Genomic DNA, 27,278 nt, shown 5'->3' with positions numbered 1-27,278 from the left:
CTTTGTGGATGAAGAATGAATTTCCAAATAATATATAATCTTGAAACATGTAAGGTTATTAAGGGTTTGGACACACAAGAGGCAGGAAACATGTTCTCGATGTTGGGGGAGTCCAGAACCAGGGGCCACCGTTTAAGAATAAGGGGTGAGCCATTTAGAACGGAGACGAGGAAATGCTTTTTCTCACAGAGAGTGGTGAGTCTGTGGAATTCTCTGCCTCTGAGGGTGGTGGAGGCATGTTCTCTGGATACTTTCAAGAGAGAGCTAGATAGGGCTCTTAAAGATAGCGGAGTCAGGGGGTATGGGGAGATGGCAGGAACGGGGTACTGATTGTGGATGATCAGCCACGATCACATTGAATGGCAGTGCTGCACCTATTGTCTATTGTCTATAAATCTAAGAGTTTTTGCTGCAGGCAAAGAATAAGTGATAAGAACAGAAATAGGCCATTCAATCAATCATGGCTGATCTATATTTCCCTCTCAACCCCATTCTCCTGCCTTCTCCCTATAACCCCTGACACCCGTCCTAATCAAGAATCTATCTATCTCTGCTTTAAAGATATCCATTGAGGGCCTCCAGAGCCTTCCGTGGCAGAATGTGAAAGGTAAGCATGAACCTGTGAGCCTCTGGTCAGCACATGGTAGAATAGGATGCCAAAGAGCCGTGCCAGTTCACTCGTCCTTCCGATCATATCCAACTGCTCCAGTAACTTCAGATTCCCATGCACACGGCACACATAGTGATCAATCATCTTCCACCTGTGACAGATCAGAAATGGAATTACCGTTTAGTTTAGAGATACAGCGCGGAAACAGGTCCTGCGGCCCAACAAGTCGGCGCCGACCAGGACACCATCCTACACACACTAGGGACAATTTACAATCTTCACCGAAGCCGATTAACCTACAAACCTGTACGTCTTTGGACCTCGGTACACGTGACAATAAACTATAGGGGCTAAAGACATTTAGTGCCTTTCTTTGACATGTCAAATACAAGATGGGACAGATTTAAGGTGAGAGAGGAAATATTTAAAGGGAAATATGTGGCTAGTTTTTTTTAAACATAGTGGTAGATCACGGGAACATGCTGCCAAGGGAAGTGACAGAATCAGATACAACAGCAACATTTAAGAGGCATTTACACAGAAACATATGCGCAGGAAATTGAGGGATATGGACCACTTAGTCATAGAGTTACATAGCATGGAAACAGGCCATTCGACTGAACTTGTCCACACCGGCCAACATTTCTCAGCTACGAGTCCCACCTGCCCTCTTTTGGCCCATATTCCTCCAAACCTGTCCTATCCATATACCTGTCTAACTGTTTCTTAAACGTTGGGATAGTCCCTGGCTCAATGACCTCCTCTGGCAGCTTGCTCCATGCACACACCACCCTTTGTGTGGAAAATATTATCCCTCAGATTCCTATTAAATCTTTCCTCCCTCACCCTAAACCTACGTCCACTGGTCCTCGATTCACCTACTCTGGGAAAGAGACTCGGAAGAGTGCACCCACTTGTAGGCAGATGGGATTAGCTTGGATTGGCATCTTGGTTGGCACGGAGGTGATGGGTTCAAGAATCTGTAGTGTTTATTTTAGTTTAGAGGTACAGCGCAGAAACAGGCCCTTCAGCCCACCGAGTCCACGCTGACCAGCAATCCCCACACATCAACACTCACTACCATATACACACACACACACACACACGAGGGACAATTTTACATTTACACCAAGCCAATTAACCTACAAACTGGGGTAGACACAACATGCTGGAGTAACTCAGCGGGTGAGGCAGCATCTCTGGAGAGAAGGAATGGGTGATGTTTTGGGTCGAGACCCTTCTTCAGACTTATGTCAAGGGAGGGGGCGGGACAAAGATAGAATGTAGTTAGAGACAGTAAGACTGGTGGGAGAACTGGGAAGGGGGAGGGGATGGAGAGGGAAAGCAAGGGCTATCTGAAGTTAGAGAAGTCAATGTTCATCCCGCTGGGGTGTAAACTACCCTAGCAAAATAATGAGGTGCTGTTCCTCCAATTTGCGCTGAGCCTCACTCTGACAATGGAGGAGGCCCAGGACAGGGAGGTCAGATTGGGAATGGGAGGGGGAGTTGAAGTGCTGAGCCACCGGGTGATCAGGTTGGTTAAGACAGACTGAGCGGAGGTGTTCAGCGAAACGATCGCCGAGCCTGCGCTTGGTCTCGCCGATGTAGAGAAGTTGACACCTGGAACAGGGGATACAGTAGATGAGGTTGGAGGAGGTGCAAGTGAACCTCTGCCTCACCTGGAAAGACTGTCGGGGCCCATGACTCCATAAAACCTCCCCACCCCCAAAAAAACCCTTGACCCCATAAATAAAAACAACCGCAGGAGATGCAACACCTGTCCATTTACCTTCCCCCTCCACTCCATAAAGAAAAGTTCCCTCTGCAACTCCCTGGTCAACTTGACCCTTCCCACCCCCTCCCCAGGTATATTCACCCTGCAACCACAGGAGATGCAACACCTGTCCCTTTACCTCTCCTCTCAACTCCCTAAAAAAAAAGCCTGCCCCGCTGAGTTACTCCGGCATTTTGCATCTACCTTCTTTTAAATCAGCATCTGCAGTTCTTTCCTGTACAAACTATAAACCTGTACGTCTTTGGAGTGTGGGACGAAACCAAAGTCTCGGCGAAGGTACAGACTCCGTGCGGACAAACACCTGCAGTCAGGGTGGAACCCAGGTCTCACTCGCTGTAAAGGGCCTGTCCCACTTGCATGCGATTGCATGCATTTGGCGACACTAAACGGGACCAGAGTTCACGCGAGGTTTGCGCTAAGTACGCGGTAACTTTGCGTGTGACGTCATTTGCGTCATGCTTACCAATCAGCTGGGCAGGAGGCGGGCTGACTGAATTTGGGCGTCGCACGGCGACATCATCACGCAACGCAACGCCGGGTGGTGACGTCATTGCGCAACGCCACGCGCTAGGCGTACGTCATCAAGACGCTGCGTACGCCGTCACGACGCTGCATACGACCGCAATGCGCCTGCGTGCCGACAGGCCGTTGGCGCGCAACGATTTGGGACACTCTCAGATTTTCGGTGCCCCATGCAATCTCGGGACCAGCCCGCACAACTCCGCGCTTCTAAGTGGGACTGGCTCCGCGCGCCCATACGGTGCCCGTACGCCTCAAGCAACCACGTTTGGTCGCGCCAAACGCATGCAATCTCCAGCAAGTGGGACAGGCCCTTAAGGCAGTTCTACCGACGTGTTCAAGTTCAAGTTCAAGAGAGTTTATTTTCATGTGTCCCAGATAGGACAATGAAATTCTTGCTTTGCTTCAGCACAACAGAACATAGTAGGCATGACTACAGAACAAATCAGTGTGTCCATATACCATTGTATAAATATATACACACATCAATAAATCCAACAGATAAAGTGCAAATAAATAGATAATGGGCTATTAATGTTCAGTTTTGTTTGAGTTGAGTTCAATAGTGTTCGCCGAGTTTGACATGCATGAACTATTAGAAGACAGCATAACGGAGAGGATTACCTGTATAGGTCGGTCTTGTTATCGAACCAGTCAGACAGGACACGGAAAGAAAAAAGTGGAAAACGTTGACGAAGAACGTGAAAGGCCACATTCTCAAAAGTGTAATTGTTGAGGGTAACCTGAAAATGAAGATCAAACACAAGTAAAAATCAACAGATAACGACCGAGGTACCTTGGTGTTCTCAAACACGAATCAAAAGTTGCCAAGCTGGTCCAGAAAATGAATGAAGTAATATTATTTGACGAGGGTGTTGCTGGGACTCGAGGGCCTGAGCTACAGGGCGAGGGTGGGGGCAGGCTGGGACTTAATATTGTCATAGAGCGATACAGTGTAGAAACAGGCCCTTTGGCCCAACTTGTCCTCAACAGCCAACATGTCCCAGTTACACTAGTCCCACCTGCCTGCGTTTGGTCCATATCCCTCCAAACCTGTCCTAGCCATAAAGTGCTAATATTACTTCAATCATTTTGGAGCGCAGGAGGCTGAAGGGTGCTTTTAGAGGTGTACAAAATCATGAGAGGAATTGATAGGGTGAATGCACTGGCTCTCGGCTGCCCCCCCTCGCCCATCGGGACCCCCCCCCCATCGTTCCTTCAGCGTGGGGGGAATCAAAAACCAAAGGAACCAGGTTTAAGACGAGAGGGGAAAAATTGTAAAACCTGAGGGGCAACTTTTTCAGTTATGAGGGTGGTGGGTGTATGGAACGAGCTGCTAGAGGTAGCAAGGCATAGAAGGATATGGACCTCTCCCTATAGTCCAGGCCCTTGGGTCAGTAGACAATAAATAGGTGCAGGAGTAGGCCATTTGGCCCTTCGAGCCAGCACCGCCATTCAATGTGATCATGGCTGATCGTCCCCAATCAGTACCCTGTTCCTGCCTTCTCCCCATATCCCCTGACTCAGCTATTTTTAAGAGCACTAGCTCTCTCTTGAAAGCATCCTGAGAACTGGCCTCCACCGCCCTCTGAGGCAGAGAATTCCACAGACTCACCAATCTCTGTGAGAAAAAGTGTTTCCTCGTCTCGGTTCTAAATGGCTTACCCCTTATTCTTAAACTGTGGCCCCTGGTTCTGAGTCCTGGCAAATGTGTTAAAAAGGTGAAAACTGAAGTTTTGCAGCTACAGTAAAGGGCCTGTCCCACTTGGTGATTTTTCGGCGACTGCCGGCATCATTGACTGACGTAATCAGATCACCGAAAAATACGTGGCGCGATGACGTATTGACGCGCGGTATTTTTTCGAGCGTCGCAACATTTATTTTGTGTGTCGCCGCTGGGTTGAGAAGTGTTCAAAATGTTTTGATAACACGGATATGACGCCGGCAGTCGCCGAAAAAAATAACCAAGTGGAACAGGCCCTTAAAGCTTTAAATCTGCAAGTCTGACAGGAGCGCTGGAATATCAAATTTTAGGTTGCAATTATTTAATTGGGTCATTACATTTAGAAATTGCAGCTGCTGGCATCCAATTGAACCTTTAAGAATAGAAACATAGAAATTAGGTGCAGGAGTAGGCCATTCGGCCCTTCGAGCCTGCACCGCCATTCAATATGATCATGGCTGATCATCCAACTCAGTATCCCGTACCTGCCTTCTCTCCATACCCTCTGATCCCCTTAGCCACAAGGGCCACATCTAACTCCTTCCACATCTAACTCCCTCTCTAATATAGCCAATGAACTGGCCTCAACTACCCTCTGTGGCAGAGAGTTCCAGAGATTCACCACTCTCTATCTAAGAATGTAGTACTTTAGTTTAGTTAATTACTGTCACATGTACTGAGGTACAGTGAAAAGTGTTCTTGTTGTGTGCTATCCAGTCAGAGGAAGGACTATACATAATTACAAATCAAACTGTCCACAGTGCAGACACATGATGAGGGGAATAACGTTAAATGCAATATATAGAGACTGATTAAAGATAGTCCAAGGGTCTCCAATTAGTAGATGAGAGGTCGGGACCGCTATTTAGTTGGTGATAGGATGGTTCAGTTGCCTAATTAGCAGCTGGGAAGAAACTGTCCCTGAATCTGGAGGTGTGCGTTTTCACGCTTCTGTACCTCTCACCTGATGGGAGAGGGGAGAAGAGGGCGACTCAGGTGAGGATCAGAATAAAAGGACGTACCTTTAGAAAAGAGGAGGAGGAATTTCTTTCATTGGAAGGCGGTGAAACTGTGGAATTCATTGCCACAGATGGCAGCGGAGGCCAAGTCATTGGGTATTTTTTGAAGGCACAGATCGACAGATTCTTGATTGGTACGGATGTCAGGGGTTACGGGGAGAAGGCAGGAGAATGGGGTTGAGGGGGAAAGATAGATTAGCCATGATTGAATGGTGGAGTAGACTTGATGGGGCTTGATTGTAATCATGTATTGCCTCTCTGCTGACTGGATAGCACACAACAAAAGCTTTACACTGTACCCCGGTACACGGGTCAATAAACTGAACTGTTAAGAATAAGGAATAAACCATTTAGATTAAGAATAAGCCATTTAGAATGGAGACGAGGAAACACTTTTTCTCACAGAGAGTGGTGAGTCTGCGGAATTCTCTGCCTCAGAGGGCGGTGGAGGCTGGTTCTCTGGATGCTTTCAAGAGAGAGCTAGATAGGGCTCTTAAAGATAGCGGAGTCAGGGGATATGGGAAGAAGGCAGGAACGGGGTACTGATTGGAGATGATCAGCCATGATCACATCGAATGGCGGTGCTGGCTCGAAGGGGCAAATGGCCTACTCCTGCTCCTATTGTCTAAACTGAGCCGACCTGCTCCTATGACTCTTATACACTCTTCATCTTTCTGTACTTTCTGAACCCATTCTTCTTCTTCTTGCGAATGAAACATAAACCAAAGGAATAGTTAGATCTCGAGTCGGGTGTTGAGCAGCCAGGTTTGTTGTCTCTGTTGGCGTCAATGTCTGCCAGGCCCTGACACAGCTCCATTTGGTGGGTGGTAGAGCGGGCACCCAGAGATGACATGGTTGACACCCATTCATTTTGCAAGGGGGCAGAGATGAACCCGCTGCAGTTCACAAGAACCCACCCATTACCTCGCTCCTCATCATTCTCCAAACGTTCAGAACGATCCGGCCCACAATATTGATTTCAGACATGGCAGTCGCACCAAACTCATCCAATTCTGCGGCAAAACCATTTCCTTTACTTTCATCTGATAAAAAAGAGAGCACAATGTCATCACATGCACTTCGCTTCAGTCCATAATATTTTAATGTCACCTACAATCTAGTGACACACTGAAGGAAACACTTTTTCACACAGAGAGTTGTGAGTCTGTGGAATTCTCTGCCTTAGAGGCCAGTTAGAGATATAGACAATAGGTGCAGGAGGAGGCCATTCGGCCTTTCGAGCCAGCACCGCCATTCATTGTGATCATGGCTGATCATCCCCAATCAATAACCCGTTCCTGCCTTCTCCCCATATCCCTTGATTCCACTAGCCCCTAGAGCTCTCTTAAATCCATCCAGTGATTTGGCCTCCACTGCCCTCTGTGGCAAGGAATTCCAAAAATGGATTCTCTGGATACTTTCAAGAGTGGGCTAGATAGGGCTCTTAAAGATAGTGGAGTCAGGGGATATGGGGAGAAGGCAGGAACGGGGTACTGATTGGGGATGATCAGCCATGATCACTTTGATTGGCGGTGCTGGCTCAAAGGGCCGAATGGCCTACTCCTGCACCTATTGTCTATGTTCTATTTCTTCACTCACGCAACACAGAAACAGGCCCTTCGGCCCAACACATCCATGCCGACCCAAATGCTTCATTTAAGCTAGTTCCATTTGCTCGCGTTTGGCCCGTATCCCTCTAAGCGGTTCCTAGGACCGAGGTGCGAAAAACATTTTTCACACATAGTGGTGAATCTCCGGAATTCTCTGCCACAGAAGGTAGTTGAGGCCAGTTCATTGGCTATATTTAAGAGGGAGTTAAATATGGCCCTTGTGGCTAAAGGGATCAGGGGGTATGGAGAGATGGCAGGTACAGGATACTGTATTTCATTTCACTGCACATCTCGTATGTGTATGTGACAAATAAACTTGACGACTGAGTTGGATGATCAGCCATGATCACATTGAATGGCGGTGCAGGCTCGAAGGGCCGAATGGCCTACTCCTGCACTTATTTTCTATGTTTCTATGTATGTTTCTATCCATGTACCTGTCCAAATGTTCTGTTTCCTGCCTCTACTACCTCCTCAGGCAGCCAGCCGTCCACCACCTTTAGTGAGTAAATGACCCCAGGTTCATATTCATTCTTACCCCTTGCACCTTAAACCTGTGTCCGAAGATAAGGCACAAAATGCTGGATTAAGGTGGGCTGTCCCACTGTGGCGACCTAATTCGCGAGTTAAGAAGAGTGCCTTCGACCTTCAAGCTCGAGGGCACTCTCGTGGAAAACCTCGAGCTGGATCGACCGTCCATGTTGAAACCGCGAGCTGGATCAACCGACCGCACACACCGACCGCACACACACACACACACATCGCAAAGGCGGGGCCAGGGAAAGCAAGGAGCGCTGTCTGAAATTCACAACCGCGATGAAGAGGAAGGTAAACGACTGCCACAGTGTACGGTAAGTCCTTTAGAGAGCGCGGGGGAGGGGGGGGGGGGGGGGGGGGGGAGGGGGAAGAGAGGGAGGGAGAGAGGGGGAGAGAGAGGGAAGAGGGGGCGAGTGAGAGACGAGGGAGAGAGGGGGGGGGAAGGGGGGGAGAAGGGGGGGGGGGGGGGGGTGAAGGAGTGGAGACACTTTTATGAAGTATAATAAAGTTTAGCGGGCATTTTCCCTGGTCCTGAAAACACCAATTAGCCAATCAAAATGCCCGGTCAGCAAAGGAGACTGCCGATGGATGCCCTGGACTGCCTGTAGATAAATAGCGACCCCACTCCACTGCACTACGAGTCAAAAGGAACCACGCCGACCAAATTTTACTCGTGGAAAATCTTTCAACATTCTGAAAGTTTTTCCGCGAACTAGCTGTGGCCCTGAGTATTCGGGAACTTCCCTCGAGCATGAAGGAGAGTTCCAGTGACCTCATAGGACCTCGTGTCGACCATGCTGCGAGTTTGAGTCGATGGCAAACTCGTCTAAAGTCGCAGATTAGGTCACTTCAGTGGGACAGCCCCTTAACTCAGCTGGACAGGCAGCATCGATGGAGAGAAGGAATGGGTGACGTTTCAGGTCGAGAAACCTTCTTCAGACCCGAAACGTCACCCATTCCTTCTCTCCAGAGATGCTGCGTGTCCCGCTGAGTCACTTCTGCATTTTGTCTCTATCTTCGGTTGAAACCAGTTCCTTCCTACACATTAAACCTATGTCCTCTGGTTCTTGATTCCCCTACTATGGTTAAAAGACTCTCTGCATTCACCCTATCTATTCCCCAAATGATTTAACACACCTTTAGACGGTTAACTCTCAGCTCTCGATGCTTCAAGGAATAAAGTCCTCGCAACATCCTGTGAATCTGCTCTGCACGCTTTCCAGCAGAGCCAGCAGTTTCCCTGAATAATTTGAGGATGACAGAATTCTTCTTAGGCCCCCTCAGTCATGGCTGACCATGGGTGTCTCCAGGGTTGGAGGACGCCTGTGCGTGACTTTGTTTAACGTGGGGAGACTGGTGCACAGACAGCCACCCCACGGTCCTTGACAGATCTGGGTCAGGATCCAGTGGCATGGAGTTCAAGACGACCGGAGACCCTTTTCTGCCGCAGCCTTCATCCGCCTTCCCAGCCCTTGTGACGTTAGCTCCACTAAGGTCAGCCATCGTCCTCCGCCTGTTCCACCGATGAGGTCTTGGTTGGATTGGCTCTTTGTCAGAGACCTCCCCCTCGACCTTACCGCCATGGGTGGCCCTAACAGGAGCATCACTCCAGACGGCATCGCTCTCAGGATCTCAGGACCACACAAGCTACTCCACCACGACAAGGTGACAATCCACGGAATTAAGAACCAGGATTAGTAAGTGGCAATGTGTACGAGGACAATGGCTTTCTACAATTCAGAGACTGATGACACGCACTGTTCATTTAAATTGAAAGATTCTCTGGAAAGAGCAGAACAGCGGACACTGACCTCTCATGACTTCGCAATAAAATAATAATAATAATAATAAATACTTTATTGATCCCCTCAGGGAAATTCAGATGTCCAGAAGCCCCCAACCAACAAACCCACAGATTCAAAACAAGCGCAGGCAGAAAATACATAAAAATACACTGTGGACACTACCTGAGAGCAATAAATACTTAAAAAGACTAATAATTAACAATTAAAAATTGCAAATTGCAAAAATGCATCCCCCTACAGCCTAGCGGTCCGAATTATAAAATCTAATGGCTGCAGGGGTGAAGGATTTGGTGAAGGGGTGCAGGGGTTGAATGACTAAGTAGATTTCAGATATTGCTTTAGTTTAGAGATACAGCGTGGAAACAGGCTATTGGTCCCTCTGAGTCCACACCGATCATCGATCACCAGTTCCCACTTTTGCACCCTCTATCTACACACTTGGGGCAATTTTACAGGGGACCAATTCACCTACAAACCCGCAAGTCTTTGCAACGTGGGAACAAACCGCAGCACCCGAGGAAACCCATGCGGTTATCTGAAAATTAGATAAAAGTTGCATAAAGTGCCCTCCATAATGTTTGGGACAAAGACTCGTCCCTTATTTTTTTGCCTCCGTACTCCACAATTTCAGATTTGTAATAGAAAAAAAAATCACATGTAGTTAAAGCGCACATTGTCAGATTTTATTATAGGTCCTTTTTATACATTTTAGTTTCACCAGGTAGGAATTACAGCTGTGTTTATACATAGTCCCCCCCATTTCAGGGCACCATAATGTTTATAACATGCAGCAACTCTGGCACTATCTTGTCGTGCCATGGACCCAGATCACCTCCTCCATCAGGGTATCAGCAGAGAGCAGAGGCCACCCCGACTGAAGTCCCGTCACCCCTTTGCTCCACATGGAAAACAACTCCTAGCATCCATCCAGCCAACTGAGACAAAAGCACACTGGATAGCCACCATGTGGTCACAGGAGTGGAAGGCAACCTCATCTCCATTACACAGCTACATCTCTTCACCAGATAAAAGCTGTCCAGGGTCTGACCTCCCCAGAGGAGCATGGATGAAACTCAACAGACTTGGTACTGGAGTTGGGCGTTTCAATGCCAGCGTGTGGAGATGGGGGCTCCCTCCGCCAGAGCCCAGCCTGTGAATGCGGAGCAGAACAACAGACAGCCAACCATGTCATCTCTGGGTGCCCGCTCTACCACCCACCAAATGGAGCTGTGTCAGGGCCTGGCAGATATTGACGCCAACAGAGGCAACATCCTGGCTGCTCAACACCCACCCGGCTTGAGATCTAACTATTCCTTTGGTTTATTTATGTTTTATTCGCAAGAAGAAGAAGAATGTTTGGGACACGTGGCTTCACAGGTGTTTGTAATTGCTCAGGTGTGTTTAATTGCCTCCTTAATATGTATAAGAGAGCTCTCAGCACCTGGTCTTTCCATCACCTTTGGAAACTTTTATTGCTGTTTATCAACATGAGGACCAAAGTTGTGCCAATGAAAGTCAAAGAAGCCACTATGAGACTGAGAAACAAGAATAAAACTGTTAGAGGCATCAGCCAAACCTTAGGCTTACCAAAATCAACTGTTTGGAACATCATAGAAACATAGAAATTAGGTGCAGGAGTAGGCCATTCGGTCCTTCGAGCCTGCACCATTCGCCATTCAATATGATCATGGCTGATCATCCAACTCAGTATCCTGTACCTGCCTTCTCTCCATACCCCCCGATCCCTTTAGCCACAAGGGCCACATCTATTTCCCTCTTAAATATAGCCAATGAACTGGCCTCAACTACCTTCTATGGCAGAGAGTTCCAGAGATTCACCACTCTCTGTGTTGAGAGAGAGAGCACTGGTGAGCTTACTAATCGCAAAGGGACTGGCAGACCAAGGAAGACCTCCACAGCTGATGACAGAAGAATTCTCTCTATAATAAAGAAAAGTCCCCAAACACCTGTCTGACAGATCAGAAACACTCTTCAGGAGTCAGGTGTGGCTTTGTCAATGACCACTGTCCGCAGAAGACTTCATGAACAGAAATACAGAGGTTACACTGCAAGTTGCAAACCACTGGTTAGCCGCAAAAATAGGATGGCCAGGTTACAGTTTGCCAAGAAGTACTTAAAGGATCAACCACAGTTCTGGAAAAGGGTCTTGTGGACAGATGAGACGAAGATTAACTTATATCAGAGTGATGGCAAGAAGCAAAGTATAGAGGAGAGAAGGAACTGCCCAAGATCCAAAGCACACCACCTCATCTGTGAAACACGGTGGTGGGGGTGTTGTGGCCTGGGCATGTATGGCTGCTGAAGGTACTGGCTCACTTATCTTCATTGATGATACAACTGCTGATGGTAGTAGCATAATGAATTCTGAAGTGTATAGACACATCCTATCTGCCCAAGTTCAAACAAATGGCTCAAAACTCATTGGTCAGCGGTTCATTCTACAGCAAGACAATGATCCCAAACATACTGCTAAAGCAACAAAGGAGTGATTCAAAGCTAAAAAATGGTCAATTCTTGAGTGGCCAAGTCATTCACCCGATCTGAACCCAATTGAGCATGCCTTTTATATGCTGAAGAGAAAACTGAAGGGGACTAGCCCCCAAAACAAGCATAAGCTGAAGATGGCTGCAATACAGGCCTGGCAGAGCATCACCAGAGAAGACACCCAGCAACTGGTGATGTCCATGAATCGCAGACTTCAAGCAGTCATTGCATGCAAAGGATATGCAACAAAATACTAAACATGACTACTTTCATTTACATGACATTGCTGTGCCCCAAACATTATGGTGCCCTGAAATGGGGGACTATGTATAAACACAGCTGTAATTTCTACATGGTGAAACCAAAATGTATAAAAATGGACTTTATTAAAATCTGACAATGTGCACTTTAACCACATGTGATTTATTTCTATTACAAATCTGAAATTGTGGAGTTCAGAGGCAAATAAATAAATGATGGGTCTTTATCCCAAACATTATGGAGGGCACTGTACGTTCTCCCCGTGACTGCCTAGGTCTTCTCCGAGATCTTCAGTTTCCATGCGCACTCCAAAGGCGTCCATGTTTGTAGGCTAATTGGCTTGGTATAAATCTAAAACTGTTCCACGTGTGTGTAGGATAGCGGTCAGTGTGCGGGGATCGCTGGTCGGCGGGCCAAAGGGCCTGTTCCCGCGCTGTGCCTCTAAACTAAACTGCTGTCAGTTTTACTGTATTACCTGGAACACGGGAGACCATGTGCAAGAGATCAACTTCCAGCGCGGCAGCTCGCTGGAAAAGGTAGCTCCAGGAATGCATCTGAACTTCATATCCCAGCAAAATATCAGGGTCGTACCTAATGAAGGAGAGTTCAATGTCATCATTTTCATTCAGTTTCATTGTTTCAGCTTCTGTACACGTTTATACCATCACCCCTCATCCGCTTTCCAGTCCCAGTAACAATAGACACACAATAGGTGCAGGAGTGGGCCATTCGGCCCTTCGAGCTAGCACTGTCATTCAATGTGATCATGGCTGATCATCCCCAATCAGTACCCCGTTCCTGCCTTCTCCCCATATCCACTGACTCCGCTATCTTTAAGAGCCCTATCAAGCTCTCTCCCTGTCAACCTCACGTTTATCCACATTAAACTGCATCTGCCATGCATCCTGCCCACTCACCCAACCTGCCCAAGTCACCCTGCATTCTCATAGCATCCTCCTCACAGTTCACACTGCCATCCAGCTTTGTGTCATCTGCAAATTTGCCAATGTTATTTTGAATCCCTTCATCTAAATCATTGATGTATATTGTAAATAGCTGCGGTCCCACTAGTCACTGCCTGCCATTCTGAAAGGGACCCATTAATCCCTACTCTGTTTCCTGTCTGCCAACCATTTCTCCATCCATGTCAGCACTCTACCCCCAATACCATGTGCCCTCATTTTGCCCACTAATCTCCTAGGCGGGACCTTATCAAATGCTTTCTGAACGTCCATCCTGCTCAATCTTTTCTACACCTTTTGCAGCTTGACAACATCTTTTGTATAAACAGGGTGACCAAAACTGAACACAATACTCCAAATGTGGCTTCACCCATGTCTTGTACAACTGTAACATGACCGGCCAACTTCTACACTCAATATTGTGACTGATGAAGGCCAATGTGCCGAACACCCTATTCACCTGTGACACCACCTTCAGGGGAATAACTCAGCGGGGCTGGCAGCATCTGGGTAGGGAATGGACAATGGAATCTGACGAAGGAACCCAAGTCCAAACATTACTTGTTGATTCCCTCCACAGATGCTGCCTGACCCACCGAGTTGCTCCAGCACATTCAATAGCATAGTTGTCATCAGAGATAGGCACAAAAATGCTGGATTAACTCAGCAGGACGGGCATTATCTCTGGATAGTGGGAATGGGTGACTCTTCAGAGTGAGAGTCAGGGGAGAGGGAAACAAGAGGGTGAGGTGTGAAAACGAGAGATTAAAGGGGACGTAGATCAAGGACAATGTAAAATAGACATTTAGCTAGAGGAAGGTGATCATCAGCATTATCTGAAAATCCACATTGACCCAAATATCTACCTTCAAGGACAAAAGGGTTTGCTTTCTTTATGAAGGTAGCAGTCCTAATTTTCATCATAAATAGACAATAGGTGCAAGAGTGGGCCATTATGTATTTCGAGCCACAATGTGCCCTAATTTTCGAGCCAGCACCGCCATTCAATGTGATCATGGCTGATCATTCCCAATCAGTACCCCGTTCCTGCCTTCTCCCCATATCCACTGACTCTGCTATTTTTAAGAGCCCTATCTAGCTCTATCTAGTAAAGTAGGACACAGATGCATTGAAGGGTTGTGTGGGATACTCAGACAAACACCGGCTTTACAATAAAAACAAAGTTTCATACCTTCTGACGTTGGCAACGAGCTCTTGAAATAATTCCTTCTCGTCATTCACGTAAGAGACCTGAAGGCCCGTGACGCCAGACCGGACAAGCAGCGGGGCCTGTATCCTGACCTCTGAAATAAACATCAAATAAATCCTGTTATAATGTAGAGAAAGCTGCAACTTTGTACAAACACCCACCATGCAAGAGAATATCACCACACGCCACAAATACCCTGCTGCCGTCATATTGTTAAACACTAGAACCTCCAATAAGCTCTGAAATACATCATTATTGTTATTATTGCACTATTATTGCTTGTTTTTTGTGATGGGGTGTGTGTGTGTCTGTGTGTGTGTGTGTGTTGTGTGTATGTGTGTGTTGTGTGTGTGTGTGTGTGTGTGTGTGTGTGTGTGTGTGTGTGTGTGTGTGTGTGTGTGTGTGTGTGTGTGTGTGTGTGTACTGTGTGTGTGTGTGTGTGTGTGTGTGTGTACTGTGTGTGTGTGTGTGTGTGTGTGTATTTGTGTGTATCTGTTGTGTGCCTGTGTGTGTACGCGTGTATGTGTGTGTGTGTATGTGTTGTGTGTATGTGTTGTGTGATGTATTGTGTGCGTGTGTGTGTACACGTGTATGTGTGTGTGTGTACATATACACACACACGGATCTTTTTCCCCCGTTTATTATATTGTTTACAGAGTATTATGCTGCAAGTAAGAATTTCATTGCTCGACTATCTGGGGCATTTGACAATAAACCACTCTTGGCTCTACTGTGGCACCATTGTGCTTTGTTTGGAACTCCAAATGTTGAGGGAGACTTTGGCAAAAGTATATAAAATTATGAGGTAACGGTTGGGTAGATTCCCAGAACCTCTTTCTGCAGGGTGCAGGTTCTCCAGGAAATATCAAAGACTAGAGAGCATAGGTTTAGGGAAAGGGGGCAAAGTTTAAAGGAGTTTTTTACCTTAAATACAGAGTGGCGAGTGTTTAGTTTATAATACAGAGTGGGCAGTTTTGTTTAGTTCAGAGATACAGCGTGGAAGTCGGTCCTTTGGTACAGTGAGTCTGTGCATCTTTGGAATGTGGGAGGAACCCTCGTGATCACGGGAAAATGTACAAACTCCGTACGGACAGGATGGAACACGGGTCTCTGGTGCTGTGAGGAAACTCTACTGCTGCGCCACCGTGTTGCCCTGGAAGGTGGTGCCGGGGGGCTACTGGGCGAGTTTAGATTATTATTGTCATTTGTACCGAGGGAACTGGAGAAACTCAGCGGGTGCAAATCTATTGTTTGCAAGCTATCCCGTCAACAAAGACTATACATGATATAATCAGGCCATCCACGGCGCATGGAGAACGGGTACAACTTTTAGTGTAAAGGTACAACATTGAAGTCCGATAGTCCAATTAAGATAGCTCAAAGGTTTCCAATGAGGTAGAGGGGAGGTCAGGACACAATTTGGTTTGGGAATTGCTCTGCCCAGGACAGGAAGGCTCTGCAGAGAGTAGTGCGCTTGGCCGAACACACTATGGGAACTACACTCACCCCCTCTGCAGGAACTATACATCAGAAGGTGCAACTCCAGAGCCAATAAGATCATGGGAGACCCCTTCCACCCCTGCAACGGACTGTTCCAGCTGCTACGTTCAGGCAAACGCCTCCGTTGCCATGCTGCGAGAACGGAGAGGTTGAGACGGAGTTTCTTCCCAGAGGCCATTAGGACTGTAAACTCTGATCTCACCAGGGACTAACTTTACTGAACCACTCTACTGTTGTGTGGTGTCTTTTTAAAATTGCTGTTTTTCTCTTTTTCCTCCCACAAATATGTAACATGTGAATATGTGATTCTGTTCCATTCTGTTTTGTAGTATTTTGCACAAAGTCCGCGAGCATTGCCACTTTTCATTTCACTGCACATCTCGTATGTGTATGTGAGGAATAAACTTGACTTGACTCTCTAGCTGATAGTGGTGGTTGAGGCACGTTTAGATGGGCAGATGGATATGCAGAGAATGGGAGGGACTGGGATATAGGTTGTATTTCAATGATCCAATTACACTTTGTCGCATATACCGAGCGAGGTACAGTGAAATTCTTTGTTTAGCCTGGTTGTTGAATTTGATGAATTAAACCAGTAACTTATCAAATTCATGTAAGTTTAGTTTAGTCATTGTCGTTAAAGGGTTGGACACGCTAGAGGCTGGAAACATGTTCCCAATGTTGGGGGAGTCCAGAACCAGGGGCCACAGTTTACGAATAGGAAGTAAGCCATTTAGAATGGAGACGAGGAAACACTTTTTCCTCACAGAGAGTTGTGAGTCTGTGGAATTCTCTGCCTCAGAGGGCGGTGGAAGCAGGTTCTCTGGATGCTTTCAAGAGCGAGCTAGATAGGGCTCTTAAAAATAAAGGAGGCAGGGGATTTGGGGAGAAGGCAGGAACGGGGTACTGATTGGGGATGATCAGCCATGACCACATTGAATGGCAGTGCTGGCTCGAAGGGCCGAATGGCCTACTCCTGCACCTATTGTCTATTGCCATGCTCTAGAACAGCATTTCGGAACCAGGGCTCCGCGGGACGCGAGGGTTCTGCGAGAGGTCACTCGGGGTTACGAGAGTAATAGTGATAAATATGCTAATCATATGCAAATGTATTTTTGAGTCATTTTTGTGTTTAATTTCATATCCGTAATTTTATTATACATACGGACTGTCTAAGCCACCCAGCCACACATACAAACAACTTTTTTAGCCCCATGATCAGTAGCTCTACTCAACAACCAAAAGTCTGTAGCCTCCTTTTGCTCTGGTATTTTATTTAATTCACAGGTTTAAACTATGGTATTTGGTTCTTAATGTTTTATGTATCATTCTTAATTGTTTAAGGAGGAACTGCAGATGCTGGAAAATCGAAGGTAGACAAAAGTGCTGAAGAAACTCAGCGGGTGCAGCAGCATCTATGGAGCGAAGGAAATAGGCAACGTTTCGGCCCGGGCCGAAACGTTGCCTATTTCCTTCACTCCATAGATGCTGCTGCACCCGCTGAGTTTCTCCAGCACTTTTGTCTACATTCTTAATTGTTTACTGTGTGTCGTGTTGTTACTTGCGGGCGGAGCATCAAGGCGAATTCCTTGTATGTGTACATACTTTGCCAATAACGTAATCATTCATTCATTCATACATACCAGAAGGGATGCCTCTGCTGGAGTGCGTATGATTTTTATCAATGACTATAGCACCAATAATCTCAGTGTTGCTTGTTGCTGGAAGGACAGTGTCAGAAGATATACAGTAGAATAAGGCACAAATCGGATCAAACTCGGGGTCAGGCTCCAAATCACGTCTTGTGCGAGCGTGTAGCTCCATGCTCATCAGCACCAGGTACTGTACCTGCAACATAAACCGGTTCACAGCTCACTACAAGCAGTATCCCACAACCAAAGGTCTCAGCATTCAGTAGCAACAAGGAGCCGCAGAAGCTGGTTAATACACACAAAGGACACAGAGTGCTGGAGTAACTCAGCGGGTCAGGCAGCATCTCTGGAGAACAGGGATAGGTGACGTTTCAGGTCAGGAAACCAGACCAGAAACGTTACCCATCCATGTTCTCCACAGATGCTGCCTGACCCGCTGAGTTACTCCAGAACTCTGTGAAACGTCACCTATCCATGTTCTCCACAGATGCTGCCCGACCCGCTGAGTTACTCCAGCACTCTGTGAAACGTCACCTATCCATGTTCTCCACAGATGCTGCCTGACCCGCTGAGGCACTCCAGTATTTTGCGTTTCCTCAGCATTCAACATAACATCGGTTCCCCCCCCCCCCCCCCCCCAAAAAAACCCCTCAATATATGGACTTTGGTGCTTCTATTAATAAAGGCAGCCTCACTAATCTGTGTTGTGACTTTGTGATTGCTGTGCTCCCAGATTCCACCCCCACCACCCACTATTTCTTTCCTGTGACCTCCTCCCCACACTGGTACCTTCTCCCACTACATGTCCACTCTTCCCCCCCACTCTGTCCCTTTTTACCCATATCCATCTCTCCAGCTTTTCTCCTTGTCTGACACTTTAGCTGTCTTCACCTGTGTCCTATGTCAATAGACAATAGACGCAGGAGTAGGCCATTCGGCCCTTCGAGCAAGCACTGCTATTCAATGTGATCATGGCTGATCATCCCCAATCAGTACCCCGTTCCTGCCTTCTCCCCATATCCCCTGACTCCACTCTCTTTAAGAGCCCTATCTAGCTCTCTCTTGAAAGCACCTATCTAGCTCTCTCTTGAAAGCATCCAGAGAACCTGCCTCCACCGCCCTCTGAGGCAGAGAATTCCAGACTCACAACTCTCTGTGAGAAAAAGTGTTTTCTCGTCTCCGTTCTAAATGTCTTACCCCTTATTCTTAAACTGTGGCCCCTGGTTCTGGACTCCCCCAACATCGGGAACACGTTTCCTGCCTCTAGTGTGTCCAAGCCCTTAACAATCTTGTATGTTTCAATGAGAAACCCTCTCATCCTTCTAAACTCCAGAGTGTACAAGCCCAGCCGCTCCATTCTCTCAGCAAATGACAGTCCCGCCATCCCGGGAATTAACCTTGTAAACCTACGCTGCACTCCCTCATCATCTTGTGTTGCTGATAGATGGGAATTGTAAAGGACACTTATATATATCTGATTGTTTAGTTATCATTTAGCGTGTCCAAGCCCTTAACAATCTGTCCCCTCCTCCACCCACCTGACCCTCGCTTGTATCCACCTATCACTCACTTGCCTTTGTCCTGCCTCCACCATTCATCCCCGGCAACAACCAGTTTGAAGAAGGGACCTGGCCACAAACATAGGAGGAATGGGATGGGGAAGAAAGGACAGGATGGTGCATATGGGTTGGGTAGCACAAAGAAGGAAAAATGGTGCAGTTATCCGTAAAAATGGAGACTTCAATGCTCATACCGTTGGGCTGTGAGCTACCTGAGCGGAATAGATCTTAAAGATAGAGTCATCAGGGGATATGGGGAGAAGGCAGGAACGGGGTACTGACTGTGGATAATCAGCCATGATCACATTGAATGGTGGCGCTGGCTCGAAGACTGTCTAATAGAGTCATAGAGTGAACCAGAGTGGAAATGGGCACTTCGGCCCAACTTGCCCACACACCGGCCAACATGTCCCAGCTACACTAGTCCCACCTACCCGTGGTTGGCCCGTGTACAGGGCCCTAGTGAGACCACACCTGGAGTATTGTGTGCAGTTTTGGTCCCCTAATTTGAGGAAGGACATTCTTGCTATTGAGGGAGTGCAGCGTAGGTTTACAAGGTTAATTCCCGGGATGGCGGGACTGTCATATGCTGAGACAATGGAGCAGCTGGGCTTGTGTTCTCTGGCGTTTAGAAGGAAGAGAGGGGATCTTATTGAAACATATAAGATTATTAAGGGTTTGGACAGGAAACGTGTTCCCGATGTTGGGGGAGTCCAGAACCAGGGGCCACTGTTTAAGAATAAGGAGTAAGCCATTTAGAACAGAGACGAGGAAACACTTTTTCTCACAGAGAGTTGCGAGTCTGTGGAATTCTCTGCCTCAGAGGGCGGTGGTAGCCGGATCTCTGGATACTTTCAAGAGAGAGCTAGATAGGGCTCTTAAAAATAGCGGAGTCAGGGGATATGGGGAGAAGGCAGGAACGGGGTACTGATTGGGGATGATCAGCCATGATCATATTGAATGGTGGTGCTGGCTCGAAGGGCCGAATGGCCTACTCCTGCACCTATTGTCTATTGTGTCCCTCGAAACCTGTCCTATCCATGTACCTGTCTAACTGTTTCTTAAAGATTTGGATAGTCCCAGCCTCAACTACTTCCTCTTGCAGCTCGAAGGTAGCTGAGGCCAGTTCATTGGCTAAATTTAAGAGGGAGTTAGATGTGGCCCTTGTTGCTAAAGGGATCAGGGGGTATGGAGAGAAGGCAGGTACGGGATACTGAGTTGGATGATCAGCCACGATCATGTTGAATGGCGGTGCAGGCTCGAAGGGCCGAATGGCCTACTCCTGCACCTATTTTCTATGTTTCTATTTTTCTATGTTCCATACACCCACTACCCTTTGTGTGAAAATGGTACCCCTCAGATTCCTATTAAATCTTTTCACCTTCACCTTAAACCTATGTTAAAAATATGAGGTGCTGTTCCTCCAGTTTGCGTGTGGCCTCACTCTGGCAATGGAGGAGTCCCAGGACGGAAAACCATGAAAGGTATGATAGGAATGCAAGACATCTACTTTTGCACAAAAATATTTTGAAATCTACAGCTCACAAGTAACATTTAACCATGTGTGTGAAAAAACTGCAGACGCTGGATAAAATCAAATGGCTGATCATCCAACTCAGTATCCCGTACCTGCCTTCTCTCCATACCCCCTGATCCCCTTAGCCACAAGGGCCACATCTAACTCCCTCTTAAATATAGCCAATGAACTGGCCTCCACTACCCTCTGTGGCAGAGAGTTCCAGAGATTCACCACTCTCTGTGTGAAAAAAGTTCTTCTCATCTCGGTTTTAAAGGATTTCCTCCTTATCCTTAAGCTGTGACCCCTTCTCCTGGACTTCCCTAACATCGGGAACAATCTTCCTGCATCTAGCCTGTCCAACCCCTTAAGAATTTTGTAAGTTTCTATAAGATCCCCTCTCAATCTCCTAAATTCTAGAGAGTATAAACCAAGTCTATCCAGTCTTTCTTCATAAGACAGTCCTGACATTCCAGGAATCAGTCTGGTGAACCGTCTCTGCACTCCCTCTATGGCAATAATGTCATTCCTCAGATTTGGAGGCCAAAACTGTACGCAATACTCCAGGTGTGGTCTCACCAAGACCCTGTACAACTTCGGGTCGAAACGTCACCCATTCCCTTCTCTCCTTAGATGTTGCCTCACCCGCTGAGTTGCTCCAGCATTTTGTGTCTACCTAACATTTAACGATTGCAGCCCCAGTTTACCACGTATGGATACTAAAGTACAAGATAAAAGGGTGTCAGGGGTTATGGGGAGAAGACAGGAGAATGGGGTTAGGAGGGAGAGATAGACCAGCCACGATTGAATGGTGGAACAGACTTGATGGGCCGAGTGGCCTAATTCTGCCCCTATCATCTATGAACATATGGATTATCAGTGTTTGCAAAGTACAAAGGACACGTCAGACAGAAAGCGTACAGTACCTCATGCAGAGCTTTTGCCTCCTGGAGGTTTTGCTGGCTGACTTTGAAGCCATATGTGTTGTTTAACGTTGGCCCTTCAATCTGGGATGTCATTTTCTTCGAAGACTGAACAGCAAACTGATTCTGAAAAACAAAAGGCACAGACAAAAATTTGCAGTAGAATTTCTAAATATTTAACAGGTAATTGGAAAACCAACAAGGAAACCTGAAAGGGAGCAAGATGACTCCTTAAAACCCGGCGGCCATTTCACCTTTAATAATACAGCATGGAAACAGGCCCTTCGGCCCACCGCGTCCGTGCCGACCAGCGATCACGGTCGCTAGCACCAAATTCACGGTCGCTGATTCCAAATTCACCAAATCGCTCTGAATGGAACACAGTAATAGCTGCCCGTGGGCACACACTCAGAATTAAAGGACGTATCTTTAAGAAGGAGATGAGGAGGAATTTCTTTAGTCAGAGGGTGGTGAATCTATGGAATTGGCAGCAGCTCTACCACTGCACCACCGTGCTGCTCAGATGGAGAAATTTGACAAAGCTGAGACACTAGAAAGACTGTGCACACTGGTATTACTGTTGCAAAGGTGACTATGGAAACACCATTGAAAACACTGAGAAGATCACTCATTAACCCTTCAGCTTTCAACTCCAGACTCTCCACGGCTTTAACCAGTGTGTTCCTATCTGCATTGGAAACGGGTGTCAACATACAAGTGCAGAGCAGATGCCAGGACCTGAAGATGCTGGCTTACAAAACAAAAAGACAAAGTGCTGGAGTAACTCAGCTGGTCAAGCAGCATCTCTGTAGAACGTGGATAGATGATGTTTCGGGTTGGGAACCTTCTTCAGACTGAAGGAGACTTTTTCCACACAGAGAGTGGTGAGTCTGTGGAATTCTCTGCCTCAGAGGGCGGTGGAGGCCGGTTCTCGGGATGCTTTCAAGAGAGAGCTAGATAGGGCTCTTAAAGATAGCGGAGTCAGGGGATATGGGGAGAAGGCAGGAAAGGGGTACTGATTGGGGATGATCAGCCATGATCACATTGAATGGCGGTGCTGGCTCGAAGAGCCGAATGGCCTACTCCTGCACCTATTGTCTATGTCTATTCTCTATTGAAGGTTCTCGATGTGAAATGTCATCTGTGCAGGATCTCCAAAGATGCTGCCTGGCCCGCTGAGTAACTCCAGCTGTGTCTTGTTTAAGGTGCAAGTGAAGTAATTGACCTGTTACCAGCAAGGGAATTTTATTAAAATAGGACTGTTACCTTAAGTTGAGTTGTTAGCAGGACTCTCCTCAATGAGTCAGAATGACTGGCCTTTCTTTGACTTATCTTCTGGTGTCTGGGTTCTGAGCAAGTGAAAATAATTGATATATGAAATAACGATGTTCACAACACATTCTGCAAAGCACCTCGTCACCCAGGTTTTTTTAAATTGTCCCCATATTACCATTATTCCCCAGAGATTACTATTCATTTATCACTATTACTATCACTATTATCAACAATTTACTATGTGTAGACAATAGGTGCAGGAGTAGGCCATTTGGCCCTTGGATGATCAGCCATGATCACATTGCATGGCGGTGCTAGCACGAAGGGCTGAATGGCCTACTCCTGCACCTGTTGTCTATTGTCTAAGCCAAAGTAAAATCTAAAGAAAGGTACAAGACTGGGAAAAACAACGGTGTATTCAGTAGATGCTACACACTGCACGTTGTCGATATATATTTGGGGTGGAGGGTGAACCCGATTAAGCAAAGTGCTGTCTGTGCCTTGGATGGTGTCAAGCTTTTTGCTGCCAAGCACATTTTCCCAATTAAAATTTAAAAAAAAATGCCATCTCTAACTGAACAACTCATTAGTCACACAGCACGGAAACAGGCCCTTCGGCCCAACTTGCCCATGCCCACCAAGGGGCCCCATCTACACTAATCCCATCTGCCTGCATTTGGCCCATATCCCTCTAAACCTTTCTTTAAGACATTTAACATGTCTTTTAAATGTTGTTATAGTAGCTGCCTCAACTACCTTCTCTGGCAGCTCGTTCCATGTATCCAGCACCCTGTGTGCTTATAAAGAGAGCTAGATAGGGCTCTTAAACATAGCGGAGTCAGGGGATATGGGGAGAAGGCAGGAACGGGGTACTGATTGGGGATGATCAGCCATGATCACATTGAATGGCGGTTTTGGCTCGAAGGGCCAAATGTCCTCCTCCTGCACCTATTGTCTATTGTCTTATTAAATCTTTCCCCTCTCACCTTAAACCCATGTCCTTTGGTTCTTGATTGTCCTACTCTGTGCACCTACTCTATCTATTCCACTCATGATCTTACCCCTCATCCTCCTGTGCTCCAAACAATGAAGTCCTAGCCTACAACTACCGCCTGTATGGATTGCAAATGGATCTTTATATATCCTACCAAAGCCTGTACAAAAGACGCTATGTTGGAACCCCCACGTGAAATCCATTCAACATTATGGTAGTCATAGAGTACGGAAACAGGCCCTTCGGCCCAACTTGCCCATGTTATCCAAGATGTCCAAGCTTCACTAGTCCCACCTGCCTGCAGTTGGCCAATATGCCTCTAAACCTGTCCTATCCATGTCCCTATCTAAATGTTTCTTAAACGTTGCGATAGCACCTGCCCCAACTACCTCCTCCGGCAGCTCATTCCATTCACCTACGACCCTCCGTGTGAAGTTACCCCTCAGATTCCTATGAAATCTCTCCCCTTTCACCTTAAACTATGTCCTCTGGTTCTTGATTCCTCTACTCTGGGCAAGAGACTCTGTGTGCGTCTACCCGATCTATTCCTCTAATGAGATACTCCATAAGATCACACCTCATCCTCCTGCATATCCGTGCACCTTACCTATTTCCTACCAGTTTGACATTAAAATTTATTTTAGCTCAAAGTATGTTGTATTGTTTAAGATGTGTAGGATGATACCAAAGTTTCACTGTGGGCTTCTCACTTGATGCAGTGGCCAAACCAAAAACTAATACACACACACATTGGTGTTCCAGTTGGGATGGCACCAATCTTAAGATTTACATAGAAAACAGTTTGCCAGATAACAATAATGACCCACAATATAACACGGTAAGCGTACAATTGACGTTGATGGATCGCATAATTTCTTCCCAAAACCCTGATGTTCTTTATGCTCTGCATTCGCAAAAGCACGGTCAGGTCTAAAATGTTCCCCATTTAAATTAAAAAATCTGGCCCATAATAAAAAAAGATGAATAAAACAGAAAATGCCCCTACTTCCAACATTGGTCAACCACATTGACAACTTGCAAGTACAGGTGTGACTACTCACCCATTTGTATGGGAGTACAGTAAAGCACGTCGGGAATCCCATCTTTACGCTTTGTGTGTGCCACGGGTGTACTATGTCGGACGGAAGCAGCTGGGTTGTAGTGAAGGGGTGAATCGTCCAGTTGCTCATCACTGTGGCCTGTGCCACTGTGGGTGGGTGAGTGTAAATCACCTGCGGACCTCTCACTGCTCTCTGGCGTTGGCTCGGTCGGCTGCTTGCTCCCTTCGTTTGGCTCCCAGGGCCTTGCGTCGGGGGAAGCTGGCTGCTGCCAAGGGGATGTCAGGGGGGAGTCAGGAGAACTGTACGCACCGTAGTAATCGTCCTCGTCTTCCAGCAGCTCCGCCACCTTGGCCGCTTGGCTCGGAGACCTCTGCTTGGCGTTGCCGTTGCCGTGCTCCGGGGTTTTGAGGGGCGGTGGTTCGGGAGAGGGGTCGGTGTCGTGGCTGTCCTCTGCCGTCTGTTCTTCGGCAGGAGCTGCAGACGCCGGTGCAGCCACTCGCTCCGACGAGGAAGCCTGCTCGGCCGGCGAAGGCGGCAAGCACCCATCGCGGTTGGCGCCCGTCTCCTGGCTTCTCGAACATCTCCTCGAATGGTCATACTCTCGTTTTGCCTGGAGCCACAACTGCACCCTCTGTAGGCTGGGAGGGCTTTTACACGGCAGTATTATAATCTTGCAGTCTTCGGCAGTTCCCGCGCCAACGCCGTCTCTCTGAGCAGCCGAATGCCTGCTGCCCGTGAAGGCGGGGGAGACTGGCCGGGCATTTTGGGTCATCGCCGATAAGGCCATCTTCCAGAACTGTAGACCTTCCAGCAAGAAATCCCCGTCAAATTCCGGCAATTCATTGGGTAACCTGGTTTCAACCGTCAAAATGCGTCCTCCAATCTCCCTAGTGTTGAAGGAAAGAACAATTTGGTGTGATGGACACCACCAGGTTTCCACAGAAGCACAACTTGCTAGGATCATTTCAGTGTAAATGCTGCAGTGCCTAGAGTTAGAGTCATGCAGCATGGAAACTGGTCCTTCAGTCCCAACTCGTCCATGCTAGTCTCATTTGCCTGCATTTGGCACATATCCACACAAACCTTTCCAGAGATAGATACGGAAACTGGAGTAACCTTTCCTATCCATGTACCTGTCCAAGTGTCTTTTAAGTGCTATTATTAGACCTGCCTCAACTACCTCCACTGGCAGCTCGTTCCACACACACTCACCATCCTCTGAAAAAGTTGCCCCTCTGGTTCCTATGAAATCTATCCCCTCTCACCTTATACCCAAGTCCTCCAGTTCTTGATTCCCCCTATCCTGGGAACAGTGTAATAAAACAGAAAATACAGGGAATGCTCAGGAAGTTGGATGATCTGTTTGAGAGGGAGAACCAACACAATTGTTTCAGGTTAATGAACCGACTGCAGTGTTGCACAATTGAACAATTGTTTTTGTACATAGCTCTTTATGATCTGCTACTTATTGACCATAATATGTTCTTATCTAGTACTCAACTGGCTGAATCACTTCCACCAACAATCATTTAGTGGAATTAATTTACATAGTGGTTCCGAGCATGAGAGCTATAGTATAGATAAAGATGGAATTGTAAATTTGTAAAAATAATTTCACTCTTAAAGCCCTGTCCCACTGTACAAGTTCATTCTCCTGAGTTTGCCCCGATTCGAACTTGGTGATTTACAGTAATGGCCGCTCTTCGGTACTCAGGGCTCTCGTAGACATTTTTTAACATGTTGAAAAATCATCACGAGTCTTCCCGAGCTTACCGCGTTTCCCCGAGTACCTGCCGTTAGCGTTACGAGCCGCTAAGAGATGTCCCCGAGCTCCGACGTACCCGCTACGTACATTCTACGTGCTTACGAGTTTGGTTTAAAAAAAGAACTCAGAAGAGCTCTTGAATGAACTCGTACAGTGGGACAGGGCTTTTAGCAATCATCTTCGGTTTGTGTGCTGCCCTGGTCACTCCCTCTTCTTCCCTCTCCTATCTGGCACGAAGTACAGGTTTGAAAACGCACACCTCCAGAGGTAGACAAAAATGCTGGAGAAACTCAGCGGGTGAGGCAGCATCTATGGAGCAAAAGAATAGGTGACGTTTCGGGTCGAGACCCTTCTTCAGTCTGAAGGAGTGGCTCGCAAAATCATTAAAAAAAAAGGAGTTGCTCACAAAATCATTTAAAAAAAAATGCCTAATTAAAAAAAACCCCTGAAAAGCAAAAACATAACTTGAGATGATGA

At 47.0% G+C, this 27,278-nt stretch overlaps 1 protein-coding gene across 1 annotated transcript in view; it reads right to left on the bottom strand.

The window, feature by feature from the left end:
- rev3l (REV3 like, DNA directed polymerase zeta catalytic subunit) overlaps positions 1-27,278 on the bottom strand; it is a 223,002-nt gene that overhangs the window by 39,278 nt on the left and 156,446 nt on the right. The window contains exons 14-22 of the mRNA XM_055631707.1: positions 25,037-25,923; positions 22,973-23,055; positions 21,710-21,832; positions 17,700-17,904; positions 14,539-14,650; positions 12,860-12,975; positions 6,591-6,709; positions 3,549-3,667; positions 620-761 (exon numbers count right to left, since the gene is read on the bottom strand). Coding sequence (XP_055487682.1) covers positions 620-761; positions 3,549-3,667; positions 6,591-6,709; positions 12,860-12,975; positions 14,539-14,650; positions 17,700-17,904; positions 21,710-21,832; positions 22,973-23,055; positions 25,037-25,923 — 1,906 coding nt within the window. The remainder of the gene's footprint in view (positions 1-619; positions 762-3,548; positions 3,668-6,590; positions 6,710-12,859; positions 12,976-14,538; positions 14,651-17,699; positions 17,905-21,709; positions 21,833-22,972; positions 23,056-25,036; positions 25,924-27,278) is intronic.

This window comes from Leucoraja erinacea, unplaced genomic scaffold (genome assembly GCF_028641065.1).
Source record: "Leucoraja erinacea ecotype New England unplaced genomic scaffold, Leri_hhj_1 Leri_87S, whole genome shotgun sequence".
In the NCBI taxonomy this organism is placed as follows: Eukaryota; Metazoa; Chordata; class Chondrichthyes; order Rajiformes; family Rajidae; genus Leucoraja; species Leucoraja erinaceus.
Note: the sequence above shows the minus strand (reverse complement) of the source record. Positions and strands in the feature narration are given on the sequence as shown.